Source organism: Aulonocara sp. 'chitande type north' Nkhata Bay, linkage group LG17 (assembly GCF_057382095.1).
Source record: "Aulonocara sp. 'chitande type north' Nkhata Bay isolate Kocher_YH1m ecotype deep benthic linkage group LG17, A_spYH_male_GT1.1, whole genome shotgun sequence".
Lineage (NCBI taxonomy): Eukaryota > Metazoa > Chordata > Actinopteri > Cichliformes > Cichlidae > Aulonocara > Aulonocara sp. 'chitande type north' Nkhata Bay.
Window position 1 is genome coordinate 38,928,039 of NC_141360.1, and position 20,970 is coordinate 38,949,008.

The 20,970-nt window shown below is 40.5% G+C and overlaps 1 protein-coding gene across 2 annotated transcripts; it reads left to right on the forward strand.

Moving 5' to 3' along the window:
• The first annotated feature begins 3,318 nt into the window (after positions 1–3,318).
• mapk11 (mitogen-activated protein kinase 11) lies at positions 3,319–20,649 on the forward strand. Of its 2 annotated transcripts, XM_086268873.1 has the most exons (12): positions 3,319–3,555; positions 10,520–10,649; positions 10,753–10,811; positions 11,039–11,150; positions 12,880–12,909; positions 14,799–14,846; positions 14,939–15,053; positions 15,159–15,230; positions 15,635–15,714; positions 15,927–16,005; positions 16,195–16,368; positions 17,551–20,648. In XM_086268873.1, the coding sequence occupies exons 1-12, from the start codon at positions 3,443–3,445 to the stop codon at positions 17,622–17,624; spliced, it is 1,086 nt and encodes a 361-aa protein (XP_086124999.1). In that variant the 5' UTR covers positions 3,319–3,442; the 3' UTR covers positions 17,625–20,648. The 2 variants fall into 2 exon arrangements, with proteins under 2 accessions (XP_086124999.1, XP_086125000.1); XM_086268874.1 differs by lacking the exon at positions 12,880–12,909 and having other exon boundaries at positions 17,551–20,649.
• The last annotated feature ends 321 nt before the right edge of the window (positions 20,650–20,970 follow it).

Genomic DNA, 20,970 nt, shown 5'->3' on the forward strand with positions numbered 1-20,970 from the left:
GGACCATGACAGGTCCTGAGTGATGTGGACACCCAGGTAAAAGTGCCGTCATTACAGTGCATTAAACCTGAATTCTTTCCAAAAGCCAGCAGGGGGCAGCTCCTAACGGATTAGGATTAATTAAATCTCATTGTAAAGAAGTACGTGGCATTCAGGCATCTACTGCCTAGATCTGTGATTTAGAACAAGCACTTTGTGGATAAGTTGTATTGTACTGTTTGGTATACAGCATGAGGATTACTTTGTAATTGATGGTCACCTCTGGACTTAAAATGGAGGGTAAACTTCAAAGTAACGTCGTGATTAACACATCACTACCATATGAGACTTCAGTAGGTCAGGATCAGATCCAACACTCGCTTGTCATGTCCATCTTTTATATACAGTCAGTGTCAAGGATCAAAACACATAATTAACTTACTTTAACAGTGAAGACCAACAGATGCTTAATACATGCAGTAATTACCAACAATATTGCTATTTTTTGTTTTTCTTTAGTGCTGTTACTGTTTTCCACCTTCATCTGTTATTATTATTATTATTATTATTATTATTATTATTATTATTGTTGTTGTTGTTGTTGTTGTTGTTATTATTATTATTATTATTGTTATTGTTATTATTATTATTCATCTGTCCCGTGGTTGTCACTATGATTCTTTGTTCCCGAGTGGTCTTCCATGTCCTCCTCATTTGCTGCAGCATCATCATCACAGACAGCTGATGATGAAGATCATCAGGAGTGTTAAAGCTACATTCATCACACATGTCTACTAAACTGCAGCACAGGAAATACTGTAATACTCAAAGGCTTGTTTAACCCCCTTTGGGATAAATGTTCTTCTTCAGTTATACTCAGTAAATGACAATAATCAGTGATGATTCATTATTTTCATTTGTTATCAATAATCTTACGAAGTTATCCTTCTGATAAGGATTGTATTTGTACTGTACTGCCAGATGAAGAAACAAACAATCAAAACAAGTGCTAATCAAATGAATGTAACCGAGCTAATTTTACTGCCAGTGAATAGGGTCTTTCACTCTGGTTTTCCCTGCCCTCTAGTGGATTTATTGGTTAAGGGTTGAGGAAACATGAAGTTATATTACATTATATCGTGAGATTATATCGTGCACACCTTTGAAACTGCTCAGGAATTTAATGGCAATACCGTCAGTTCAAGCTTGTATAATTTCGCCTTGGTTCTAATAAAGTTTATTCAGTCAAATTACTAGTATCACATTCATATCTCATATGTCCCCTTTAAAGCTTCTCTTCAGGCTGATGTCATCAGAGGTTCGACTGCTGTACCTAAAAAAAGAAGCTGCATCATCAGCTAACTGACTAGGCATCCTCACGTTAGACAAAACATGCTTCTTCTCCTTAAAATATACTTCTTGTCAGAGGTTGTTAATAAGACTATAAAATATTCAGACAAAAAAATGCATCTAAACTTGTGATGGAAAAGGTGGAAATTACATGTAGTGAGCTGGTGATTGAACTTTTAACACAAAGCTCTTGTCCCTTGCTGAGAGTCTTTTTTAGTATGTCTTAGACCAAGTGCACAGATGTCAAGCTGCTTGATATGGGGTTACAGGCGTTGAAATCAAAAGTTCTAAGCAACAGCTTTATAATCAGCACAGACTCTAAATATCTACTTACATAAGAAACACTCCAGCTTCTAAACAGCCTGTGTTTCTTTTCTTATTATGAGGTTCCACTGAAATTTGAACTCAAATCATTGGATTCAGAGTGCCGGGAGCTACTCATTACACCACTAATGGCCCACTCAGGTTTGGTCTTCTTTATAAAGGCGGAACACGTTCCAGTCGCTCAGACTCAGTGTAACTCATGAGGCCCTGATATTATTTTCAGTGGAAGGAAAGCTGCTGGACTTGCGTAACCACGTACATAATTGGCCACACAAGATTTAAGAAGTAAGAAGCAAAGCCATTGCTTTGTATGTGTTTCCCAATAAACCTTGAAGGCCTATAGGCTGATATATGCTAGACAAAAGCAGATAATTCATGGCGTTACATTCAGCAACCTGGTCTGTAAAAACAGTGATATGCAAAATAGGTTTGTCACTGATTTTTGTGGTGAATGCACCATTAAGTAGGTTTCCTCAATGGTAATTTACAAGGTTGTTATGACCAAAAATAACTGGCTCATAAAGAGCTAGTTCTCCTTTGGTGCCATTTGAGAATCTGGTTTTAGCAGGTTTGAGAAGTGAGCATAACACACAGAAGCAACACACAGAGAAGTCAGCATAATATCAGAGAGATATCAGCTGAGGTTTCACAGAGCAGCATTGCTTAAGCAGTCTTTTTAGAAACACATCAAACATTTACACTGCTATGGAGATGAAGCCAGACAACATAAATGAATCTGTTAATCTACAGCTACGTGTGGGCCTGCCTTCTTTCATTTGAGCAATATTGTCAAAATTGTGAACATGCTGTAGAAGAGTGTATTTATTACTTGCAAATCTGATTATTGTTATTCCTTAGCGAAAAGCCTTCATTTGATCTAAAATGCTACAAACATATCCCTCACAGATCATCTGCTCTTTGTTTACTCCCGGCTACATCCAGAATTGAGATTAAAATCCCAGTTTTTTCATACACAAAGCTCCGAATAACCAGGCCCAGACATTTCAAACACATCATATCATCAAAACCACCCAGCCGAACACATTTGTCACAGACTGCAGGCTAGCTTGTGCTTCATAGAGTGTCTAAAAGTAGAAAGGGAGGCAGAGTCTGCAGCTACCACCCCGCTCCTACAATGACTGATCACGTCTCCCTGTGTTTTTAGACCCCATGCATTTAACTTTGGTCTTCTCTCTCCCATAGACTATGTTTTGTCCTGTTTGTTGCTTCTGGTCTTTCCACACTTCTCTTTTCTGTCATCATCAAACCAGTTAAAATTGATAGCTGCCCATCCCTGAGCATGGTGCTACCACAGGCTGTAAAACGAGAGTTCTTCCTCCCTACCTTTGCCAGGGTCAGGTTGGTCACAGGAGATCATCTGATCTGGAACTGGAAACTCTTTATTTTGCAATATAAAAAGCCTTGAGACGATGAAATAAAAAATTGAAACTGCACACTCAGCTAAAATATAATATAATATAATATAATATAATATAATATAATATAAATCTTTGTTTTTGTTAATGATGGTCTATTATCTTGTGTTACAAATTCTTGGGTGTGTAGAAGTGGGAGAGAGACAGAGAGAGAGCGAGAGAGAGAGAGAGAGAGAGAGAGAGAGAGAGAGAGAGAGAGAGCGAGCCTGTCACTGGCCGGTGCAGTGCTTGCAGCAGTAGCTTGGCTCAGTCAGCAGACGGCGGCCAATCTACCGATTTCCTCCTCTCGTTTCTATTCTCCCCCTCTTCCCCTTTATTGCACACCTTTTATTTTCTGTAGCAGGCTCGCAGAAATGTCCGCCAGACCGGGATTTTACCGGCAGGAGCTGAACAAGACTGTGTGGGAGGTTCCAGAGCGCTATCAGAACCTGACGCCGGTGGGCTCCGGAGCTTACGGCTCGGTGTGGTGAGTGTGTGCGTGTGTGTATGTATGTGTGTGTGTGCTGTGAGAGTGGAGGGGCGAGGCTGAACAGTCACAACATTTACGGTATTTCTGTTCATGATGCATCAGTAGACTACAGCGCTTTATGTGTGTGTGTCTCTCAGGACCGAGCTGCTTTGTTAACTGATTGTTTGGGAGGTTTTATTGTCTTCACTGCTGTTATTACTGGCGTTTTTTTTTAATTATCATGCTCCCAATATTCAGCAAAACACCTTCAAATTCCATTTCCGCCCCTGTTTTTATGTGCATGAATAAGATTTCACTGCTTGCACTGATGTCAGCCTTATAGAAAGACAGGCAGGTCTGCAGGGCTTGTTTTTGTCCCACCGCTCACTGTCTGTGGGTCTTACAGCCTGTGTGTGGGAGGGAAAGACAGAATGAGACAGTACAGGAATTTCCCCAATAACCCTCTCCTCACCCCCACCCAGCTTCTACACACACAGAAATAGTCTTGGAAAAAAGTCTCGAATCTTAAGATTTAATTTGAGTAGCACCTCAGCAGATATTCATATATATATGTGTGTTTGTGTGTGTGTGTGTGTGTGTGTGTGTGTGTAGCACATCTGGAATGGGAACACAGCTGCAAGTTTGATGCTGTATTCCTTGCACCTGCACACTCACTCTCCTTTGTTTATAACCCCCACACTATGTGTGGATTCACTATCAATTTTGCAAAATGTAACTGCCTTAGATTTGGATAAATCTGCCTCAGCCGGTGGGATGCCGTTGCCATGGCGATATGTCATGGCATAACCTCCTATGACAGTTAATATTAATTAAGCTGTTACCAGGAGGCTATGAAAACGCAGACAAAATTGTTATTGTGTTTGTGTGACAGATCCCTGAGGAATAATCACATTGTGCCACGTATTTAAGCGGATTTGCATGTTGCCAGCTTCAGTGGTATCAGTGAGAAATGACTATTAAAGCTGTGAGTAGTCTGAAAAACCTTCCACTACAAACTGATTGATCCTGGCAGCTGAGCAAAACACTTATCTATGAGCCGAAACGCCCAAACACTGTAGAGAAGTTTACAGATATAATATAACGGACCTTCCTCCAATGACTCTAAAAGCCTTATGAGAGGTAGTTAAAAGCTATGCCATCACCTCCACAGTAAACCGGGTAGACACCAAGTGACGACATCACATGACACAAGCCCACTCAGCCTTTTCAGGCTAAAATGAGAAACTCTAAAATTTTAGGTCAGCGTTGCTAAGTTCCCAAATCCTGTAAGTCTAAACCCAAATCCTGTGATGCTTTGTAGCAAGGAAATAAAAGAGGCAGAGGATATAATAGCAGGGAGTCCAAGTTTCTACAGATGGAGCACTCACTCTGTGCAGCCAGTTTGGAATCGCCTGTCAAGTTTTGATGTGTCATTTTCTGTTTGAGCTTTCTCTGCACAGGCAAAAAAATGTGCCAATAACCGAACCCAAAACCAGGCTGAATTTCCTGCATCTTAGTCTCACTTTATTACCTCCTTCTTACACAGTAGTAGTGGGAGCTTGTGTCCAGTCACACACATATACAGAGCTCATATCTCAGCCCGTTAAACCACACCCAAGATGTCACTGCCTGTGTCCTCACAAAAGCAGTTTATGTCTTGATGGCTAACATCCTCTTCTGTCAGATTTGAATTAAGGCAACATTTGAACTGGGATGGGATGATGGGATGTGTGTCTCCCTCACTTACCTCACGTCGTGATAGAAGCTTTCACAGGAGTACTGAGCGTTAGCATCTTGCCTATTTGCAGCTTTAGAGTTCTGCTCAGAATAGCAGCAGACTAAAAATGCACAGGGGTGGATCATGACTTTGCCTTTCAGCCTCGAGGTAATACTCACATGGACATTTTTTAAAGTAAGTTTAAGGTCTGATTCCCATTTTGGATACTCATGGTACAAAGGACGCATTATGAAAAAAAGTCCATTCAACACGTATCTTGTCCTTCTTGAGAAAAAAAAAATGCCCTAAGCAATTCACGCTTGTAACTCATATTCTCTAAAGGTGCAGTGAGCTTGTGTATAGACAGAAAAGTCAATGCCAGAAGCAGAGTTATTATTTATAGCTAGCTACTGCCACAAGACGCACTTTCTAGACTTCTTCTCTGGTTACATAAAAGGATGATTATGATTTGATAGACTGTTTTCTTGAGTCTTAATTACTGAAGTAAACATTAGCATTGTGAGTGACTCTCATAATCCCCCCTTTGAGGACAGATTCATGCTGAAAATGATGCATAACTGTTGCCAGTAGGCTATAGATATGAGCTATTCAAACCCTTCCTGGCTAACACACATCACCACAGCCCTGACAGGTGAACTCACAGAACCTGTTCACTCATATTACTCTGGATCATCAAACTATATTGATTTAAATGAATTTTTTCCCTTGTTTATATATAAAAGTGGACAATGACGCCCTCTTAGAGTTTGCATGTAACAGTTTATAGCCAAATGAATCCGTTTATCTGAGGTTTAGTGGTAGCACTTTAGAATAATGTCACATTACTAAGCATTATTAAGGTATTAGCAAGTGTTTAATTCATCCTTTATATAGCATTACTCCTCCTTAGTATGTCATTTAAAAATATTTATTTATTTATTTATAATTTTAGCTAACTATTTAATCCATTTAACACCTATTTTAAGTTAGCCCAGTTCATCCATTATTTAGCTTACTTACATTCTTTAAAAAAAAAAAAGAAGTAATAACCACTTATTAATTACTTATCCATTATCCAACGATCCATTTTTTAAAGCTAAATGCTTCCAACACTTATCAGTCAACTGTTTTAACCCTTTAAAGCCAAGTGTATCGTATTTGATACACGTGTTTTGGGGAGTTTTTGAGACTTGTGCATCATCAGCGGGACTTTTTTTTACCCCCGAAAATGATATAAATTGCATGACACATTTGTAATGACTAAATTGCAAAAATATGGCTAATGTAGCAAATGCGATACAAATGAAAACTCATATGCAGATTAACATTTGATGTATTTTTATATATATTTTGTCTAAAGGTTCAACAAACACTTCCTGGCAGTTATTTCATGGTTCAGGTTTTAAAGGGTTAATCAGCTTCGTTCTAGTTGTTTTAGCTAATTAATTTAACCATTTATCCACTGTTTTTAGCTATCAAACCTTTCTTCCATAGCAGGTCTCTTAATCCTTTTATCTTACTCACCTGCTTCTCAAAGCATAATTTCTAGACAGGCCAAGTGCGAATGGTTGAGCTTTAGATTATTATACAATTATACAAATACACAAAGGGCATTCCTCCACACACATGCTGACACCGAGTGCTTCCCTGCATTGTTAATGTTGATCTTGAGCTATTGTCACTGACTTTCTCATGGCAAGACTTGATTAGCAAACAGTAGGGGGATGGGGTTAAGGGTATGGCATCTGTATCTGTCGTGTCGTGATGGAGAGGGGGGTCGATACTCAAGCAGTCCAGGTCTTGAAATGTGCACAAATGATCCATGTTCTCAGTGCAATCTCTCGAGAAAATAGGCCTTAGGTCAAGGACCCGACAAGCTCATATAATCCATTATAGCTGGAGCTGAAGAACATCTATCCCCCATCCTTACTGGGAGTAGGGGAATCAAAAGGCAGATTTAAGAGAGAAAAATGGAATAGTTGCATGGAAATACATAAGGAATAACTTTGGAGTACAGACACTAGAGCAAGTAGCACCAAGAATACAAAGCTGTTTTAATAATTTACCATTCACTGCTTCTTGAATTTTGCTGTCATACTCTATGTCTAATATAGCCTCACTGTCTTCTCAGCTTCCTGCCTTGAGCCATAATCCCAATTAATATTCCTTTTCTGCTTCGGTTTCTCGCAACCAAAAAAATGGGACAATTTTGGACCGTTTGCTCGAGATTGAACATCAAGACAGAATATATGTTGAGCTGATCAAGGCTGCTTTCATCTCATGTGAGCATATGTAACATCTGTTCACTAGACTTTGGGCATGAAGCCTTGCATTTGGATTACTATGAATAAAACATGACTGCTTCATTTTCTCCTGTCGAGATTGTTATATCTCTGCTTGTCAGATTGTTGATTGGAAATTTGATAAATTAGGGAGGAAAAAGCACACTGGGATTCTGAGTTGTTGTGGATCTTATGAATAAATAGCATGTGAATGATCACAGGGTAAAAGCTGTGAAATAAGCTTATTGGAAGACAAATTTAAATGTAGCAGCTGTTTGCGTAGCTTTGCATAATTCCTATAAAAAAATGTAAATAACATAAAATTCTCTTAATGCAGACAACTTGATTTAGCACCATATAGCAGCCTCCCTCAAATCATTTTTGGCTTTCTCTTAAATTTAATCTGAATATATCACTGTTTAGACTGCTAGCTATCTTATCTATATGAAACATTTCTCCTCATTGCAAAAACAGTTTACTTCCACCGTCTCCGTCTGAGAAACCCAATGTGCATTAAGAGCTGGGATATTAAAGGCATACTGAGACAAAAGGACAGTGGAGAAATCGATGCCTTTGCTAGCTTGTTTGTGTTGAGAATGGTGCATCATACCCATGTATGGAAGATGGCAGGGGGGAAGATATGCTCAAGGCGGTGAGGCCTGCTTTATGTCAGACGGAGGAGGCTGGCTGCTGACCTGGACGTAGCCCAGCTGGGACATCCGGGCTGTCAGCAGGTGATTTGGAGACGGAGAGCCGCATGGATGCACTGAAGTGTGCAAAAGTGCAGCAAACTAAAGCACGTAAGCATTATATATCAGCAGGAAAAGATACAGCAATATTTATAGTATGTATAGGAAAAAAAAACAGGACACATGCATCATTTCATGGACACCTCTACTGTAACTGTCTGAAAGTAAACAGACGTTATACCTGCTGTTAGCTGAATCTTTGCAGGTCTTAAGGGTAAAAGAAAAAATGTATTAAGCTGCTAAATGGCCTAAGAACATCATTCACAATCTCTGTAGGGAACAGTACTTTTTACCTGCACAGGAGGACACTCAATTAAACAAAGATGTTATGAATTAGAAGAATAATTTGATGCTTTCTGGTTAAAAGCGTTTTCATTCCCTTGGCATCTTAGGTGAGAAGATGAGGCCACTATGTATATATACTAATCACTAACGTACACAGGATTTCTAAAGCTTAACATGTAGGCACCATCATGTCACCAATCACTTTACACAGTCCCACTCTGAAGCCTTGATTTATGCATTTGTGACTTGATCTTGTTGTGTTTCTGGAAATCAAGGACGCTACACAGTCATATGGTAACAACTTCCCAATTACAAAATGGAAAAATTCTGAATAAATGTACTATAACAATGTAATAATAATATATTAAATAAAATAAGACTTGAGACTAGCAATTGAGACCATAAGCTCACCAGGAAAATGATAACTAAGATAAGATAAGAGATAAGATAAGATAAGATAGAACTTTATTAATCCCTCGGGTGGGTTCCTCTGGGAAATTCGATTTCCAAAAAAGCACAGCACCGACAGAAGTTACAGAGTTACAGAGTTACAGAATATTATATATATATATATATACACACACACACACACACACACACACATATATATATATAAATACAGAGACAATATAAATAAAATATACGAAGGGGATAAATAGAATAAATAGGAATAAAAAATAAAAATACAAGTGAATTGCACATTTCAAGTATTGAAACTGAGGTCATGAATCAACTGAGCTTTAGGATAATTTTCCCAATGACGTCTGTGCAATCTAACCTCCTTTTATGTCACTTTCCGGTTACCTCAGAAGTCAGATGTCGAAACTTGGGAGTGAAATCTCTCTGAAGTTAGTGAATTCCAGTAGTAAAGCTAGAAAAGCGAGAAAAAACTTGCTTAGTTCTTAGCAAGGTAGAGTTTTTCAAGTATCACGAGTAATAGAGCATACTACTTCTTTGCTTTTAGCTTAAAACCACTACTGGAGCACATTCGTGGATAGAGTCGAGTCAGTGCTAGCCAACAGTGGCAGCACAGATTAGTTTTAAAGTTTTACTGCTGTTTATGCTCACTTATGCAACTTTGGATTGTTAGCTCAGGGTTGGCGGGGCTGCTCTTACTTTCTAAGTATGAAATGTGACTTGAAAGGGTGTTCCAGATAAAGAAATTCAGACTTAATCTGGAATGCGGCACTGCGCCCAAAGGAGTAACCCCCCCCCCCCCCCCGCTGGCTAGTAGACATAATGCAGGTTTTAAAGCACTTAGCTCTGGCTTTACTTATCAGAACAGGAAGCTTTGTCCATCCTTTATGTACAGTATGTTATCATAAACCGGAGTAAAACATTTCATCCATGCTGCCAGATGTAAATGATATTTGTTTTAAAATGTCAAATGTTTACAGTCGTTTTATTGCATCAGTTGTTTTGCAAGTGTTGTTCATCACACAAATTTTCAGGTCATAGTTCCTTTTCTTACTTCTTGGTCTATTTTTGCAATGTTATGCATTGTTACTCAATTCCCACCCGCTCTTCCTGTTGGTCTGTTCCACCCTCTGATGGTTGTATTATTATTCTTTCTAAGAGCGGTTGCAAAGCTGGCAGGCCTGAAAAGACACTGGCACCACAAAGGCATTCAGCATGAGCCGCAGCAGGGCTCAGTGTTCAATATGTGGAGTGACATCTACATTTCAAAAGAGATGAGATGAAAAAAAACCCAGCAGCACTTTTACAATATCTGACATCCTCGCTTCCCTTGTTCCACCACATCCTCTTTCACTCACTTCTCCCGTCTGCTTGCGTTTCAAACTCTTCCAGCCCGTTTCTCTTTTTATTTTCAACTTTCAGGCATTCATCACAGCGTGAAGTAGTAGCTTAGCCTAGCTCGTGTGTTAATGGCACTGCATTTAAGTATATCCACACACGTGTTAAATGCTTTATCTGTTTGCTCTTTGCAGTTCGGCGTACGATGTGGTCTTAAGGCAAAAGGTTGCGGTGAAGAAGCTATCCAGGCCTTTCCAGTCTCTCATACACAGTCGCCGCTCGTACCGGGAACTCAGGCTTCTCAAGCACATGAAACACGAGAATGTTAGTGCTCCTTATAAAAATACCCAGAGACAGACAGACGTGGCTCTCTGAATGTTTTTCGCTCCGTTATTGATCCGCTCTGCTTCTGTTTCTGTCTCTGCAGGTAATAGGGCTGCTCGACGTCTTCACACCTGCTGCCACATTAGAAGACTTCAATGAGCTGTAAATCTTTGTTTTTCCCTCGGTGTTTTCTACAAGCTGTACAGCTGTCCACCTTTTTAGATATTTCTCTTATTAGAGGGCATACTGATGCATATATACAGGCAATCCTAGGGGGATTATAGGCTTGTAGAGATGTCAGATGGTTGCTATGGCAGCACCTCCATGTTCTCCTCTGAACTGAAATGCCCTCCCCCATTCACTCATGTAGACTCTCTCCTCTTTTCCAGCTACCTGGTGACTAACCTGATGGGCGCAGACCTCAATAATATAGTCAAATTTCAGAGGTTGTCAGATGAGCATGTGCAGTTCTTAATTTACCAGCTCCTCCGTGGCCTCAAGGTAATTTACTGCATCACGAGTATCTCCTGCATGCCACACTGCAACATGAATAATCAGCTGTGTCTGTTTTAATGCCAGCAGACACATGTAACAGCAGCGAATCATAGACTGTATACAAAAGACAGACAGACTCTGATTTGAATACACAAACCTGGAATTTTGGTCATCGCCATCTTGTTTTTTTCTTTCTTTCTTGTTTGTTTGTTTGTTTGTTTTTTTAACTGGAGATCACTTTTTTGCATGTTTGTCACACTTAAATGCTTCAGGTCATCAAACAAATTTAAATATTTAGAGAAAGGTAACACAAGTAAGCACAAATTGCCGTATCTAGGTCACAAACGGATGGCCGGACATTCTCCTTCAGGATGTTTTGACAGAAAGCCCCAGACCATCACACTACCACCGGGACTAAAACATTTCAGAAAGTTCAGCTTTTGTCTTGTCAGTTCACAAAAGTCTTTTTGGCAAATGCGAGACGAGTCTTTCTGTTCTTTTTGGTCAGCAGTGGTTTTCTCCTTGAACTCTCCCATGGATGCCATTTTTGCCCAGTCTCTTTATTATTGTTGAACCATGAACTCTGACCTTAACTGAGAAATGTGAAGCCCGTCGTTCCTTAATGTTGTTCTGGGTTCTTTTGTGACCTCCTGGATGAGTTGTTGATATGCTTTTGGAGTAAATTTGGTCGGTTGGTCACTCCTGGGAATCATCACCACTGTTCCAAATTTTCTCGATTTGTGGATAATGGCTCAAACTGTGGTTCAATGGAGTCCTAAAGCCTTAGAAATGGCTTTTTAACCCTTTCCAGACAGATAGATGTCAGTAACTTTGTTTCTCAGTAGTTCCTTTAGATTGTGGCGTGATGTGTTGCTTTTTGAGCTCTTTTTACCTGCTTTACTTCGTCAGACAGCTTCTATTTAAGTGATTTCTTGATTCAACAGTCCTGCCAGTAATCAGGCCTGAGTGTGTTTAGCCAAACTGAACTCAAATTTTCAAAACATGGCGATTAATTACAGTTAATCAATCATTTAACAAGAAGGGAAATTACTTTTTCACACACGACCAGGTAGGTTTAGGTAACTTTTTTCACTTTATCAAGTTCATTTTCTATATACTCAGGTTATCTTTGTCTAATATTAAAATTTGTTTGACAATCTGAAACATTTAAGTGTGACAAATATGCAACACACTAGGAAATCAGGAAGGGGGCAAACACTAGGTCCACCTTTAATCTGTTGATGCCTAAAACGTGCTGAAGACTGGCTGAAAAAAACACATCATTTCTGACATTTTTCTGGTGACTTTATATAACAAGACATTCGTTCTATACATCCCATTATGTTTGGTTTTGTTTTTTGTTTTTTAAAAAAGTTCAATATGCTTTAGGGTGATTGACACACTGCTACCATAGTGTACCACTGACATGTGACTTCAAAAAACAAAAGATGGTGGATGGCGAGGCTTCAAAACAGTTCTGTGAAACTGTGAAACTTTTGATCATTTATATACAATGTAACATTGAAATCACTACACTGAAGTGCACACAGACTTTGAAATCCACAATTCCAAGATTTGCCATCTAACACTGAATCATCCAGCTGCCTGTAGATGCTGGCTCTTCACTCTCCGATAGACAAAAGAGGCAGAAAGTTAAATTCTGAGCTGCACTTTTGACCCCCATCTTCTCTCTCTCTCCTCCCCCTGTACCCCTGCCACGCCACCTGTTGAACAGTACATCCATTCAGCTGGATTGATCCACAGAGTGAGTTCCTTCTTCTTGCCTTGGTCAAGAGACCACTGCTGCACTTTGGTGGTTGAAACGACAACATCTTAAGCATTTTCCTATTTCATTTCTTAAAATGTTTTAAGGTGATAAAATCACCTCCAGACTGTCCGGCATTATAACATAAACATGTGTTACGTTTCGGTGTGTCAGTGTTTTGTTTTTGCGTGACTGTTATGTATTTCCTGCTTTACTTTGAAAGTCTGTGTTATCTTAGTGTGTTCAGTTTACATGTTCCCTGTCTCGTCAGTTCTAATTTGCCCCAGCTGTGTTTCCCTCCTGTGGTCCATTCCCTGATTGCTCCTTCTATGTATTTAAGCCTTGTGTTTCAGTATGTCATGGTCGCGATCTCCCCCGTGTTGTAAATAGTTTGGTGTTTTTGTTGTAAATAAATAGTCTGTTGTAAATAGTTGTGAATGGGTTTGTTAATATTTTCGTTTGAAACTCCTTCGTTTTGGGATTTTGGTGGAGGGCCTTCGTGGTTTTATTTTCCTTATTTTTGTTTTTCTACGTTGCACCCCGGTTGCCTAGGCCGGGGTGTAACATATGGGGGCTCGTCCGGGATCGCTGGAGGGTCCGAGGGAGGGACCGCTTCAGCCGTCTGTCTTCGCTGGTGGGTCCGAGGGACCGCTCCAGCCTTCGTCCGCCTTCGCTGGAGGGTCCGTGGGACCGCTCCAGCCTTCGTCCGCCTTCGCTGGAGGGTCCGAGGGACCGCTCCAGCCTCCGTCTGTCTTCGCTGGAGGGTCCGTGGGACCGCTCCACACTTCATCCGCCTTCGCTGGAGGGTCCGTGGGACCGCTCCAGCCTTCATCTGCCTTCGCTGGAGAGTCCGAGGGACCGCTCCGGCCTTCGTCTGCTGGAGGGTCAGTGGGACCGCTCCGGCCTTCGTCTGCTGGAGGGTCAGTGGGACCGCCCCAGCCTTCGTCGTCTGCTGGAGGGTCAGTGGGACCGCTCCAGCCTTCATCAGCCTTCGTCCGTCTTCGCTGGAGGGTCCGTGGGAGGGACCGCTTCAGCCTTCGTCCGCCTTCGCTGGAGGGTCCGAGGCACCGCTCCGGCCTTCGTCTGCCTTTGCTGGAGGGTCCGAGGCACCGCTTCAGTCTTCGTTTGTCTTCGCTGGAGGGTCCGAGGCACCGCTCCAGCCTTCGTCTGCCTTCGCTGGAGGGTCCGTGGGACCGCTCCAGACTTCATCCGTCTTCGCTGGAGGGTCCGTGGGACCGCTCCAGCCTCCACCAGCCTTCATCCGGTTTTGATCAAACATTTCACTTGGGGTTACATGTTTGATTTTTGGGTAGGGGGAAATGTTACGTTTCGGTGTGTCAGTGTTTTGTTTTTGCGTGACTGTTATGTATTTCCTGCTTTACTTTGAAAGTCTGTGTTATCTTAGTGTGTTCAGTTTACATTTTCCCTGTCTCGTCAGTTCTAATTTGCCCCAGCTGTGTTTCCCTCCTGTGGTCCATTCCCTGATTGCTCCTTCTATGTATTTAAGCCTTGTGTTTCAGTATGTCATGGTCGCGATCTCCCCCGTGTTGTAAATAGTTTGGTGTTTTTGTTGTAAATAAATAGTCTGTTGTAAATAGTTGTGAATGGGTTTGTTAATATTTTCGTTTGAAACTCCTTCGTTTTGGGATTTTGGTGGAGGGCCTTCGTGGTTTTATTTTCCTTATTTTTATTTTCCTGCGTTGCACCCCGGTTGCCTAGGCCGGGGTGTAACACATGTTTCATTGGGTGAAATTCTGAGAGTACATTTCACATTTTGAAAAAAAAGTCGATCAGAAAATGGGATAATGGTTATTTTGCTCATGCTGCTGAGTTTCAGATATGTTGTAATTCTTGTGATGTTTCTCTATCTATTTAACCAACGTCTTCAGGACCTCAAGCCAAGCAATGTGGCAGTGAATGAAGACTGTGAGCTTAGGGTAAGACTGGTCTTTAGTTTAACCCTACAAATGCTACATTACACCCAATGAAATCCATCAATCTGGAAATAAAATGTTCACCTGTCCTACAGATCCTTGACTTTGGCTTAGCCAGGCAGACAGATGATGAGATGACAGGTTATGTGGCGACTCGCTGGTATCGAGCACCAGAGATCATGCTCAACTGGATGCACTACAATCAGAATGGTAAGATGCCATCGAATGAAAATGAGGTTTTCAAAGTATTTTGCATTTGGCAGCAATAAAATGGGCAAATGCTGAATGGCTGAACCTGTAGTGTTTCTGTTTCAGTTGATATCTGGTCAGTGGGATGCATTATGGGAGAGCTACTGAAGGGAAAAGTCCTTTTTCCCGGCACTGACTGTATCCTTATCATCGTGGCGTGAGTCCACCGCAATTTGCAGCTTTTCTTCTGTCTTAGTGGGAACCTTCCATTGCCTCTTTAAACCGTCCCATGGATGCGGACCTCTTGTGGATTTGCATTACAATCATAGGCCTTTCTATGGGGGGAGCTGCTTCAACAGAGAGAAACTGGGGAATGAATAGGAGCAAACACAAAAGACTGAATTGTCTAGGCTGTTGTATTCAGTGTCTCGGAGGGGCTCTAAAACAAATTTGATTTACTGATCTTTCTGTGCTGTCAGGCTTCGAGATGTCTTTTAAGCAGCGATCTGCCTCGGTATGTGAAAAGATACTCTAATGAGCCAAATCTTGCGAGTTGATGACTTCCGCAAATCTCGATGGCCCTTAACTCCTCCTGTGCTAAGATATCGACCAGCTGAAGAGAATCATGGAGGTGGTGGGAACTCCGACACCAGAGCTGTTAAAGAAGATCTGCTCTGAACATGTGAGGACTCTACAAAGAGATTGGGAATGTCAAAATAATGCTTTCCGCAAAAGCTGTTTCTACTGACAAAAGCAAACTGCTCTGATTGATTAGTCACTCCATTGACCTGGCTGTCAGTATGTCTGAGTGTTGGACATAATTGATCACCAGTGGTTGGACATGTTATCCAAATTGTGACTTGCCATGAGTGTAACATTGGTGTGTATTTGCAGGCACAGAAGTACATCCAATCTCTGCCCTTCATGCCCCAACAGGACTTGGAAAAGATCTTCAGAGGGGCAAATCCACTGGGTGGGTGATGGACTGCAGATTGGATTATCAGCTTCTCAAATTCAATTGAAAACCATTAAGACTCTGCTAAAAGTTACTCTCTCCAGCCTGCAAATTTGAAATGCATTTTAACCATATAGGCTTAAATTAAATTTTGGACCTCCTGCTATTTCCTTCTTTTATTTGTCTAGTTTTTTGTCTCTCTTTTAGCTGTTGATCTGCTGAAGCGCATGCTGGTTCTGGACTGTGACGGGAGGATCTCAGCTAGCGAAGCTCTTTCCCACCCCTACTTCTCCCAGTACCATGATCCAGATGACGAGCCAGAGGCCCAGCCCTATGACCAAACACTGGAGAGCAAAGACCGAACTTTAGAAGAATGGAAAGGTAAAGCCTCTTTTTAAAATTTGGTGATTTTATGATTTAAAACAGCTGACAGAAGATACCATACTCACGTCTTACCTGAAACACAGAATTCTGCTGTAGTTCCTGCTGTCAAACTAGAAAATATGACTATGAAAGACATTTGTCGAGGTTTTAGATTTGTGGTGCCAGTAGCAACTTCCTCTTCTGCAAATAAAAAAAGTACCATTTGAAATAAAAGTCTGTTGGAACAAGAAGACAATATATTCAAGCTGCACTGATTTTCACATTTCATATTGCATGGGTGTTGCAGAAATGCACCATCTAAGCAATATGGTGCAATATTGGAGACTAGTATTCACCACAACACCACCTGCCTCATACTGTGCTGCCAAAACAACTCTGACCAGCCAGGGCATAGACACGTGACATCTGGGAAAACCTTGTGGTGTCTGGCAAGAGCACACTGGCAGCTAATTCATGGGGTCCTGTGGGTGGCAGGACGGGGCCTCTGTGGATGGAGTTTGTTTTGGCAAAACCAATAGAGGCAGTTTGGAGAGTTTTGAGCCTGGGTCTGTGCCTTGGGCTCTTTTTTCATCGTTGCCAAATCATTCTCTAGCAGTTTTAGGGGGTGTAATGAGATGGATTATTCTGCAGGGGGGGCAGCACTGTCATGTCTATAGCCCCACACGGTCTTGATCTTAAAACACCATCTGTACCAATGTTATGGTGGGTGGTATGTCTGTGAAGGTTCTCAGTCATCCAGGCCATCGTAGTCTAAGGAGCGAGGAAAGAAAAGCATCTGGACTTCTTTAAGTTTGTTGAAAACCTAAAGAAGGCAATTTATATTGAACACAGAGATGACCATCCAAGGACCTCAGGGCAAGCACTTGGCAAAAGTGGAAAGGAAAAACTTCCTTTTAACAGGAAGAAACTTCCAGCAGAACCAGGGAGGGGCAGCCAGCTTTAGTTTATGCTTTATGTTTGGGTTTTATCGACTGTAATATGTTGCTATATTGGACTAATATAGCAACCTGAAGAAACTTTAAAGTATGCACATTATATTATCCTGTGTTGTTGCCATGAAACATCAAGAAGGTGCTTTTGCAATGTCACAATTTTTATTGTTTCTATTGTTACAGTCCGAATATTGAGCAGCACGCCTAACAGTGTTTCTTCTCCCTTCTTCTTCATTTACGTCCACAGAGTTGGTATTTGAAGAGGTGAACAGCTTCAAAGCATCTGGCAGCAAGACTGACAGCCTTCAGGTGGAGCAGTGAGACTTTTACTGCTCTGCCTCCTCTGCTTGAAGAAGGACCATGTAGTCAATAAATGCAAGGAGGGCTGGAAAAACAAGCAAAGGAAATGACTGTGTTTGATTTCCTGTCATGAGTTTGTCTGAGCAGCAGGGCAGGATGGTCTCCATGGGATCACATGTGAACATTACTATTACAGGGAACATTTTCGAGTTTAAAAAAAGGATTTCACCAGTGCAGAAAGTTGCTTCCTGTTATGGTTCCGCTCACTGAGGGTAAAATAAGGAACTGCTCAATATCAGGGGCCACGGAGGACGTGAGGATTCATGTGAGGAAGCAACTTTAAGAAACTGAACTTTGTTTAAAGACCAACAGAAGGTGTGGGAGGAGGAAAAAATGCACACTAGGATTTCCAAAGCAACAACAGGAATGCTGTGTCATCATCAAGACGAATGCCATTAAGCTTTCATATATAAAAATCATGCTTGCAGTGATACCATTTCACATCACAGAACAGCTTAGCATTCAGCCTGCATACTACTGATGCATGACTTCTGTGCATTTTATTGTTAAAGCATATTACTGGTGGTGTATTATAACCACTGCTTACTGTGTCTGCCACACTGCTATTAAACCAGTTTGGGGTTGAGAAAGAGGCATTACCAGGAAATGTAACCAGTGTTTCACCTCCTCTGTCTTTGTAATTCATGTCTGAAAATGTTCTTCCATGGATGAAAAGTCATCCCATCCTTACAGAATAGTAAACACCAATTGTGCTATTAATTAGCAAGATAATTAATATATGCCAAAGCTGAAACAGAATGATTGCCCTGCAGATCTGTGTTTACAGTGTGAGTCTCTTTCCTCATATACAGATTCCGCTGTCAACCGATCACCTGTTGGCTTTGGCCCTGCTCCGTAAGGTCTCTCTACTGCTCTGCTGTCTTATACAGATCCCCATTTGTGTTTACAACTGTTAACATTACAGACATTGTGCAAATTGTCAGAATCAGTTCCCAGAAGGTGTCTAACAATGCTGGATAATAATCTGTTATGCAACTTGTAGCTTCATCCAAGCATTGACCGGTCAAACACCACAGACTGATGATTCACAGAAAGCAGCCATATTTGGCTGCTTGTGGCAACCAGGGAGCTCATTAGTCATCTTTCATGTTACCTAAGCATCTTTTTCTTTTCTTTCCATAATTCTTGGATCATCTCTTTTTTAACCTCCATTACGTGTATTTTAGTTTGCTGCAGTTAAAAGCTTGGTGCAACATTGTAACATAAATATTCATGCTTAGCAACTCTGACTGGAAATATTTGCGTAAGCACACAAGCCGAACGCATATATGCATTTTTCTAACAAATGGCTGACTTCCCCACTGATGTGTCACTCATCTTGCCACAAACTGGAGTTTCAGTTCTCGTAACTTTTTTTTTTTTTTGCTGCTGCTGCTGTTTTAATAATAGCATGGTATTAAACCACTGTAAGCACAGCTAACAAACCACAGATTTTGCCCTGAAGGTCAGTGAAAATATCAAGTGAAAGGTATTTGAAGTTGAATGCAACAAACTAAATAATAGGTTTAAATTGTAATTGAATCATTTTAATTGTCCATGTTGAACAACAGGATAAGAAGCAAAGTAAGCCAGTTAAACACTCTATTCACATTTATATCTGACTGCTGCTGATGTTTAATTCAATATGTAAACTATGTTGGCAAATGTTGGCTAGAATGTCAGGTATAAAACAAATAAGTGAATTGGCTTGCCTTCCGATGTCAGGTATTAGCGCAGGCATTCACAAGACTAGCTAAGGTGAAACTGTAGCTGTTATTGTAGCCTAGTTAGGTTTTTTAAACTAGCTAGAATAAATGTACTGATACAGTTCTGTCAGTAAAGAATGGTCTATACACATCATTGGCACTTATTTAAGGTTTAATACTACAGCATATGAATTGAATTTTAGCATGTGTCTTGACAGATAAACCACTCCTAGCTACATGAAGTGAATTGTATCCCAGACTTGCTCACATGTACGCGGGCATTTTGGTAAACATAGCTTCTTTCTCTGCATTTGGCCTTTTGTCCACTCATAATTAAGGTAAATGAGTGTGACACTGTGATTTTTTTTTTTAATACAATTTTTTTTAACAACAAAAAAGCAGAAAAACGCTGTTTTAAAAAAATTACCATGTACCCGTGGACATATCCATATGTGCTCCATCGCAGTAATGCAAAGTCTTCTGAGTTTCTTGATTCAATCTGCTCACATTAAACTCAACCAGCAAGATTACTTCTGCGTGAAGAATAATTCTTTAAGGACACAAGAAAGAAAGTTTATTCTTTTATTTTTCTTTCCCCCCCCCAGATTGGTTCACACTGGAGTGCTACATGTAGCCTTTTGTGCAAGTTGTCCACTAATACTGGATGAAAAATGTTGAATTTGAAGTCTAAATTAATCAAAACTGTGTCTCGGTCAAGGTGTGAGCTCTGAATGTTACAGTGTTATGTGCTTATGTTGTATATGTGGTGGATTTAATTAGCAACTGCAAACTGAATGTATATGTATGTATGTATGTTTGTTACAAGTTATGACTTTTGAATACATGGTGGCGTGTGAGTCAACTGTAGTCCTGAGTTTCAAATCGCTAAAATGAATGTCAGCTCTTAGTTTCCAAATGATTCAAAGGATTTTCTCGTCATCAGACAGTACCATGACTTTTAAGCTTTGGCTTCAACAGAATAAACTCGATCATCTCTGTTTGCCAAAATGTCTCACATAGAGTACACATCATTCTTGCATACTTCATATCATTAAACGTGTGATTTTTATAGTTTGGACTAGAACCATTAATTGTGAATAAAATACATTGTTGACATAAATATATACTGTAAAGACATAAAGCAATCTAGATGATGATGGTGGTTTTACATGTAAAACTCAGACACTACAAACCTCATCATTTAGTATTTGTTTTGCTCTGAAGAAAACAGGTTTTCCATTTTTGTTTGTTTGCTTTTTAATGGGGTGTTCCAACTGACTAAATGGGTTTTCTCACAGGGAATTTGCAGTATATTTTGTATATTTCAAAAATATACAGTGCCCCTGTGAGGAAAAATGCACTGCAATGTAAGAAAACACCAGCACTGGAAAAGTACACAAAGACGATCAAAGTTGAATAAAAGAGGAAAAAAAAATAGCAAGAGCCCCCACACAAAAACCCCTCACAAAACACAGAATTTGTTATTGGGGGGTAGTAATTCATGATGACAGGCTAAACAGTAAATAGCAAACATAAACAGTATTTTATGAATAATGTGATTAAAAGACACATTGCCTAGCATCTTTTCTCCCTCACATCAC